At 58.5% G+C, this 8909-nt stretch overlaps 1 protein-coding gene across 1 annotated transcript; it reads left to right on the top strand.

Annotated features, from left to right (window-relative positions):
• The first annotated feature begins 6644 nt into the window (after window positions 1-6644).
• AMER2 (APC membrane recruitment protein 2) lies at window positions 6645-8905 on the top strand. The gene has a single exon (XM_072976024.1). It carries the CDS (start codon window positions 6660-6662, stop codon window positions 8508-8510), a length of 1851 nt encoding a protein of 616 aa, XP_072832125.1. The 5' UTR covers window positions 6645-6659; the 3' UTR covers window positions 8511-8905.
• The last annotated feature ends 4 nt before the right edge of the window (window positions 8906-8909 follow it).

Here is an 8909-nt window from a genome sequence, read left to right as displayed (position 1 = left end):
ATCACTTCCGGGCTTTAGCAGGGATGCAGACTTCGCCTTTGCAGACTGAAATGCTGGCTTTGGGGTCCAGTTGTCATGAAAAGAGGCACGAGCTAGTCTCTTGGCAAGAGCTGCGTGGACCCGTCCAGCTGTCCCTGCCGGGTTCCAGATGTGTGAAGCCACCTGCATGTCCTAGCTGCCATCACAGTGCAGTCCCAGAGTGACCTCGGGGGGTACCAAATGTGGCAGAAGGTCCACCTAGCTGAGCCCTGCTGAAATATCAGACCCACAGAATTCTGAGCAAAGAAAATGGTCATTGTTTTAAGCCACTAAATTTTGAAGAGGAATGTTATTCAGCAATAAATATCGCGAACAGTGGCCGGGATTGGGGTCTGCGGCGCCTGCTGCTTTGCCCCGCTTACTGGGGGCGGTCACTTACCTCCTTTGTCCCGTTTCTTCTTCTGTAACAGAAGGAGGGCCGACCTCATGTGATGGCTGTGGGGGGTTTTCTTTTTCCAGATGGAGGCGCCGGGGATGGAACCCAGGGCCTCGTGCTCGGTAAGCACGTGCGCTACCGCAGAGCCACACCCTCCCCCCTAGACTGCGGGGTTAAGTAATTGAGTGCATGAGAATCACTTCAGACAACACTCCCTGCACAAAGCTGGGGTAGAGCTGGGACCAAGGGAGACAAGCCGTGAAGGCACAGAGCAACCCAGTGTTATGAGAGAACGACGAACAGCGCTGTCCAGGCAAGGAGCGGACTGCCTCTGGGCGGGGTGAGGCCCCTTCCCTGGGGCCTCCGGGTCGCGGGACGGCTGCTTGCGCAGCGCTGCGGTGAGGCCCTGTCCCGTCGCGCTGGGGCCGCGTCCTCGGGGGAGGAGCTGCGGGTGTGCTTGGTATCCTGCTCTTACGCCTAGACTTGAGCTTGACAGATAAGCCAGACGTCCTCACCCGGCTGAATCATTACAGTTTCGAGATCACCCAACGTATTTCATCTGCCATAATGTTTTCTCATCAACCACTAATGTTCCCAGACCCATTCTCATGAGGTCAGCATCACCATTTCTGCAAGACAGCGGCCTTGAAGCAGAAGAGCCAAATGGCCTAGTAATTATTGAACGGGCTGCTTCCAATACCTTTCTGCCTATGAATTGAAGGCTGCAGCACGAGGCCCTCCCCTCTCAGGTTCCTTGCCCAGTCACGTGCCCAGATTGTCCCCACTGCCCCAAACGCAGGGGCAAAAGGCGAAAAGACCCAGAACAGATCTCACTTCACTCCTCTCCAGCGTCTGAGACAGAGAAACAGCCGATGCAGCCCCTGCATTCAGGGATCAAGAAAGGAGTTGTCTATTCAAGAGTTCACAAAGAAAAGGAGGCCTGGAACTGAAGCCTTCCTGTGTGCTGTGATCTGATAAAATGTCCCAGACTGTTCCCCAGGGCCCCGAGAGATAACAACCCCAAAGTCACTTGCAAGTCAGCTGAACGCTTCTTACCAGGTCATTCCAGGGCAGGGCACAAGACACAGACAGAGAGAAACAGGAGGGCAGGGGTCCCTGGCGAGCCGGGGGCAATTCACTGTCTCCCCATACAAGCGTCAAGGACGGGGTCCCGGGGCCCTGAACAAGGACAGACTGAGCCAAGAAACAGGGACAGGTGGTCACTTTGCTACCCACTCTGAAGCCCCCCATGGGGTACTTTAATAGCGTTCTCCATCTGTCCAACCTCGGGGGTTAATCCCTTCCTAATCTGAGCTGTAATAATTGGCTCATCAGACACTCCAGAAAGCCCAGGCCACAGTTTTGCTGTTCTTTTTGGCTAGACTTTTCTTTTCTTAGAGCCGAGTGAAGCTGACCTAGAAATCTCCCATGTGAGCTTCAGTCCTCCGCTGAATAAAAGCAGACACTCCTAAGAAGTGTGCGTGTTTCGAAAGCACAGCCCTCCCTTCCTGAGGGTGATTTTAGTCCCTGCGCCCTGAACATACAGGAATGAGAGCCACCGGGACGAGATCACATGAGCCTGCTCTTTGCTGAAAAGAAACAAACAAAACAAAACAAAACAAAAAAAGGAAAGAAAAAGAGAATGGGGGGGGGGAAGCCTCCTGCTATTAGCTTCTGCTAATGAGCTCACTGGTGCATGTCCAGGAAACATCCCAGAATGAATTCATCTGCTGAGATTTCTGGCTTTTGAAAAAACGTCCCCTTGTTGTGGTAGATGGCAAAGGACACATGAATGGAGACTGTGTGAAGCCGGATCAGGGGCTGAGTCCAAAGACCAAGAAGGAAGCCCAGGAGGTGGTCGGCATCTGGGGCAGAAGTAAGCCCGCTCTTTGGGGACCAACCCATCATGGAGGAAAACAGAGGGCTGGTTTTGTTTTTTCTCCCAAAGGAGAAAAATCGACCATGTAAGCGGCCAAGGCCCCATCACACGGGCCCAGCACCTGGGACAGAAGGAGGGACTGCCAATCTGACCAGGTGGAGAGGTTCACACTGAGGAGCCTCCTGGTCGCCATCCGGGCTGGCATCCTGCTTGATTTGTGCCCACCCCCAGCGCCCACCAGATGCAAAGAAATGCACGTGGATGCAGCTAAGGCCAACCCAAGGCCCTTCCTAAGACACCGGAGGTGGCGATAACCACAGTCCTGTACTTACTTTCCTTGTCTCATTTACTAAATGTATTTGTTTTGAACAAAAAATAGTCTCTTCAAAGGAGAAGGCTAAGTGGTCTGAATAGAGTGGGGTGGGTGATGGAGGCGGGGCTGAGAAGGTGGGCAGCGACTGCACAGGAGTCAGGCACGGGTGTGATGAGGGGAAACAGAGGCAGAGTGGAAGGGGGGACCAGCCTGCCTGAGCTAGACACATGGTTCTGCACGTGGTCTGTCTGCTGGGAGGGCCGGACCAACCCTGTGTGTGATGCTGCTTCAAGATGCAGATGCAGGGCAGAGTGCCTGTAAGTCGAGCAAACGCACACGGGGGCCAGTGCTTGGGCTTCTGGTCCTTTCCTGCAGCCCCTCCAGACTCGCCCTCTCGAGTTCCTGTGCCTGGCTGCCTCACTGACACCTGTGGGCCCGTGACACCCAGAATGCCTGGACTCTGGTTCTGGTGAGCATCCCTGCTGGGATCGCTGCTTCCCACTGCCGAGTCTGGCCTTCCCTAGGTGTGTGCATCCGTGCCCAAGGCTGGCGTGTCTCCGCACACCTCTGCTATCTGGCCTCATTCTGCCTGCTTTTGGCTTCCCTGCTGCCACCTTGGTGCCGCAGCTTGAAGAGACCCCCTCCATCACACTCTGTCATCTGAGATAGAATATTCTCTAAAAGTAACCCCAGCCAGACAGCAGACCAGGAGAAAAGGCAATTATTGGGTTAAGTTCCTCCTGGACAATCCTGAGACCCCGGGTCTCACAAATGGATGCCAAGACCCTGTCTCTGTGGCCAACAGCATTTTCTCTCTTGTTTACTCTGGCTGGCAGTGGTACTGCCCCTCACTGCTGGCATCTCCGTGACTTTGAAATCTGCCAAGCCCCACCTCCCTTGCTAGAGCAGTCCATGCCCTGTCTGAACCCACTCACATGAATGTCTGTGCCAAGGGCACCGAGTCTGCACTGAAGAACAGAGGGGAGGTGGGTGCTGTCACCACCGGTGATAATAATGCTTGTTGTGGGTTGAACTGTGCCCCCCCCCCAAAGATATGTTGACGTCCTAACCCCTGGTACCTGTGAAAGTGACCTTGTTTGGAAACAGGGTCTTTGGAGATGTGGCTAAGATTTAAGTTAAGATGAGGTCAAGGAGGAGGGTGGGCCCTGAACCCACTGTGACTGGTGTCCTTATAAGAAGGGAAGAGGCACAAACAATATTGTATGAAGATGAAAGCAGAGTTTAGGATGACGAGTCTGGAAGCCAAGGGACACCAATGATGGTGGCCGTCACCAGAGGCCACTGGAGAGGCACACTGACATCCAAATGCAGGGCTGCCAGCTGCCACATGGCCCCTGCACCGGGGCCCTTGGGCATTATGGAGAAGCACTCATTTGGCCTGTATCTGGCCTTCCGTGGCACACCCCCTGGCCCCAGGATCCAAGTCCAAGCCCACGGGGGCCAGGCCGAGGTGATGAGGACCTGCTGAGCCCAGACCACCTCACGCACTGAGCTTCCCGGTCACTGCAGAGCCTGCAAGGGGCTCTCTGTGGGACAAGCTCGTTTCCCTCTGCAGCCCCAGGGATGCACCAAGGTAATGGGGAAACTTACCAGTCAGGCTGGGCTTTTCACACCTGCAGGTCACCGCTTAGAAAGGAGTTTCTCCTCTGAGTAAGCCTATGCCCAGAGCAACTATTAAGCTACAGTGAAAGCTGAAGTTTGGGGAAATCAGGAATCAAAATATGAAAAAGAAAACAGAGTAACTTCAGTCTAGCTCAGGACTTCCTGTGCTGCAGCCCCTCTAGTCACCGTCCCTCCAGCCCTGGCCCAGAGTCTTGTCCTCCCCAGGAAGGCGGGCACAGGAGTGGACTGGCAGCGTGGACCCCTGGCCGGGCACCCACTCATGACTCTCTTGGCAACTGTGGACTTCACCTTGTGGTCTCTGCTAGCATGAGGCCCACGGCATCCCTCGGAGGGCAGGGACAGCCCTGGGACATGTGAATGGAGTGGACTCTGGGGTGAGGGTCAGGCTGACTAGCTGGGGCTCTTCCTGATGGTCCCCATACAAGGACCTTGGGTTGGAGCACAGCTGAGGGTCTCCACTTGCATCTCAGGACATCTGAAGCCCGCCCCGGAGGATAATCACAGGGGTGGGAGTGCAGATAGACAAGCGTGGGGAGCTGGCATTTCCGAACAGACTGGGGTCCAGGGCAGTCTGAGGTTGGGAGGTACTGGTCCCAAGTCAAGTATCATTTCCAAACTTCATTGATTAAACATTATCCCTTTAAAGACCTGAGACGAATTTAGGGTAGAGCCTGCCATCTCCTTAATGGAAATAGTGTGGCCTGGGCAGCTCTGCTTGGAGGGCAGCCTTCTCCATGTTATGTTCTGGGTGGTTCCCTTAAGATAGAAAATTCCAGTCAAGAATCCTAGGACAAAGGCAGGGGTCAAGCTGGTTGGATGCTGATGCTGATGCTGATGCTGGTGGTGATGATGGTGATGAAGATGATGCTGCTGATGATGGTGATGAGGATGATGATGACGACGGTGGGCTCACAAATGATTCTTCCTACGTTGCTCTAGTTCTCTTGTTTTGATTATCCTCCTCCAATGACACTCACTTGTGCAGAAAAGACAAGCGTGCACAAGTCTCCAGCAGAAGCCACAAGTTGTGTCTATTTGTCATTTGTATATATGTCAATATCACACATTATTAAATATTTAATGAATAACAATAGATGCTGTGTAATAAATACTATTATTACATATTTATTACATAATATTACTAAATAATATTATATAAATCACATGTAATCACATGCTTCTCCAAATTTCTTCTTTTTTTGCTAATAAGCCCTCAGCCAGGATCATGAAATAGGTGTCAAGGTTACCGTATTAGCAGTCACCTTCAAAGTCAACACAGAAAAGATCCCCAGATTGGGCTGTTCCCTGGGACAAGGTTTTCCTTTTCCCCAGACCAAGTAGCTGCAGAGACTTCTGGGCATTCAGGGGCCCTGCCAGATTTTTCCTTGCCCCATAGGGGAGGGGGCTGCAGGACAGCCCTGGGAGATGTGAGCAGGGGTGGCAGCAGCAGAGGTCCTGCTGAATGGAAAAGGAGAGGGTAGCCCTGGAGTCCAAGGATCACCTGTGGAGTGGACCTGAATGTCTCAAACTGGGTCCTCCATCCTCAGCTCCGTCCCCTGCTACGAAATGCAGTCTGGGTGGTGGCTTCTGTGACCTCAGCCCCAGTAGCTGGAGCCTGGGATAAAAGCCAACGTTGTCGCAGAGGAGCAGTCAACTTCCACCCCACGGAACTTGCACTTTCATTGCAGAGAGCTGCTGGCTGGTGTCTGTCTGACTGATGGCCGACGCTTTTGCAGCGAGAATGAAAACCAGTGTAATACGAATTCAGCATCGACCTGGAGACCGTGCTCAGCACTGGACAAGACAGCTGTAAACAGACATCCTCCGCGCCGGCTGGGCTTGGTACCCGAACGGTAAAGCCGGACACGAAGGGCGTGGGAAAGGCACGAAGATTCACGATGTCCAGGATGGGTGATAAGAGAAACAAGCGTTTTGTGGGGGGTGGAATGTTTTTGTCCTTTGGGGGGCATTTTGTGCTGCACCACGGGGCTTCCGGCCAGGGCAAGTCAGGAGGCGGAATCCGAAGGTGGTGAGACTGGCTGGAATGTGCATCCTAACGTTCCGACTCTAGCCGCTGCCATCGGCTCGGCTCTGCCGCCCGCTCGCGCCGCAGAAAACGCCGCAGCACAAAGCCGGGCCGGCCGCGAAGTGGGTTAGCGCGTTATGTAAGCCCCGGCGGGAGGCGAGATGGTCTTTTCTGCGCGTTCATCCTGCAGCGGCGGCGGCGGCGGCGCGGCTCGGGCCGACTCGGAGCGCGGGGGCCGGGGCCGCGGGCCGCGCTGACGACAGGCTCCGCCGCCGTTTCCATGGAGACGGGCGGGCGCGGCGCGGCTGTCAGCGGCGGGCGCGCGGCCGCGGGGGGCTGCAGGAGGAAGGCGCGGGCCGCGGCCGGGACCCTCGCGGCAGACATGGACTTGCATTGTGATTGCGCCGCCGAAACGCCGGCCGCCGAGCCGCCGTCGGGGAAGATTAATAAAGCGGCTTTCAAACTGTTCAAGAAGAGGAAGCCGGGTGGCACCATGCCCAGCATCTTCGGGGTCAAAAACAAAGGGGACGGGAAGGGCGCGGGGCCGGCGGGGCTGGTGAGGAGCCGGACGCACGACGGGCTGGCCGAGGCGCTGGTGCTGGAGGGCGGCCGCCGCGAGGAGCCGCGCGCGGGCGGCGGCGGCGGCGGCGGCGGCGGCGGCGGGGACGGGGCGCGGCCGGGCCCCGCGGCCCCCCGGGCGGCCCCGGGCGGCGCGGGCCCCGCGGCCGGCGGCTCGGTGGCCAAGTCGCACAGCTTCTTCTCGCTCCTGCGGAAGAACGGGAGACCCGAGAGCGGCAAGGCGGAGCAGGCCGACGCGGGCCAGGCCGGCGGCAGACAAAAGCGGGGGCTGCGGGGGCTCTTCGGCGGCGTGCGCTGGCGCAGGAAGGACCGGCGGCCCAAGGACGCGGCGCCCGCGGGGCGCGCGGGGGCCCCGGGCGGCCTGGCGCGGCCGGGCTCGCTCACCGCCAGCCTGGAGTGCGTCAAGGAGGAGGCGCCCGCGGCCGCGCGCCAGCCGCACGGCCCCGGCGCGGACGCCCGGCCGGAGCCAGCAGGTGAGCCCGCGGCGGGGGAGCCGACGCCGGCCGGCGCCCCGGGAGAGGGCGCCGCGGGGCCGGGGCGCGCCGAGCAGCCCCGCGCGCCCCCCGAGCCGCGCGCCGGTGAGGGCCGGCCGGCCGAGAACGTCTCCGGGCCCGGGGACGCGCCGGCCGAGACTGCGCCCCGGGCCGACTCCGAAGGCGGCCGCGCGCCCGCCGCCCCTGACCCTTCCTCGGTCGATCCACCCTCAGACCCATCGGCCGATCGTATTTGTCTGATGTTTTCTGACGTGACTTCATTGAAAAGCTTTGACTCTCTTACAGGCTGCGGAGATATTATCGCAGACCCCGAGGACGAGGCAGGTCCCAGCTGTGCCAAGCATGCCCCCGGGCCAGGTCAGCCAGCCCCCTCCAAAAAGACCCCGGGCGTGGTGGCCTACCAAGGAGGCGGGGAGGAGATGGCGAGCCCGGCCGAGGCGGACGACTCCTACCTGCAGGAATTCTGGGACATGCTCTCCCAGACCGAGGACCAGGGATCAGGGCCCCAGGAGGGGGCGGCCACAGCGGCCGCAGCGCCAGAAACCCCGGTGGCACCCGAGACCCCCAGAGACGCCAGGTGTGCGGAGGGTGCCCAGGACGCGTCCTCGGTCAAGCGCCGGAGGCTCAACCGCATCCCCGCGGAGCTCCCCGCCAAGGAGGAGCCCCAGCACCCGGAGAAGGAGCCTCCGGAAGGCGCCCCCAACGGTGACGAGGGCCACTGGGACTCCAGCACCCCTGGGCCCGAGGAGGACAGCTCGGGCGGCGCGAGGAAGGCGGGCCTCCCCCGGGACAGCGACAGCGGCGACGCGCTCTACGATCTCCACGTGGAGCCCGAGGGAAGCCCCGCAGCCCTTCCCGCCGCCAGCGAGGAGGCGTCCAGCTTGTCCCGGCTGAAACCCGTGTCCCCGGGCACCATCACGTGCCCGCTGCGGACGCCGGGCAGCTTGCTGAAGGACTCCAAGATCCCTGTCAGCATCAAGCACCTCGCGACCCTGCCATCCAGCCATCCGGCCGTGCACCAGCAGCCAGCCAGGAGCGAGATGCCCAGAACAAAAATCCCGGTGTCCAAAGTGCTGGTCCGCAGGGTCAGCAGCCGGGGCTTGGCCGGGACCACCCTCCGGGCCGCGGCGTCGTGCCACGATGGTGCCAAAAAGTTGTGAGGCCTCCGAGGCCAAGGTGGAGGGGCCCCGTGTCAAGGAATACAACTTTCCCTGGAAACTACTTCGGCAAGTTTCGCTTCCCGCTCAAGAAAGGCTTTTCCAATAGGCCCTGCTCCCGCGCCTGCACCGAGGAGGTCTTTGTGCCGCCGGCAGGGGCGGGACACACTGCAGAGGGGAAGCTTCACTCGGGCTTCTCCCCTCAAAATAGATCCCCGAGAATTATTTTCAAGCACGCTTTTTCCTTTTTTACCTTTTTTACAAATCTTTTTCTTTTTTTTTTTCTTTAATGCACTGAACACTCGGAAGTCACCTTTACTTGCCTTTGCAGAAAGCAGGACTTCAAACCTAAATGCGCATCAGGCCGTGATATTTGTCTGTGCCAGGGTCCAGCGGGCCTGG

This window comes from Vicugna pacos, chromosome 14 (genome assembly GCF_048564905.1).
Source record: "Vicugna pacos chromosome 14, VicPac4, whole genome shotgun sequence".
NCBI classification, from domain to species: domain Eukaryota; kingdom Metazoa; phylum Chordata; class Mammalia; order Artiodactyla; family Camelidae; genus Vicugna; species Vicugna pacos.
This window is presented reverse-complemented; position numbering and strand designations above follow the sequence as displayed.

Excerpts from the sequence above, each read along its gene's own strand:
- AMER2 (XM_072976024.1), top strand. The coding sequence starts at position 6,660 with ATGGACTTGCATTGTGATTGCGCCGCCGAAACGCCGGCCGCCGAGCCG.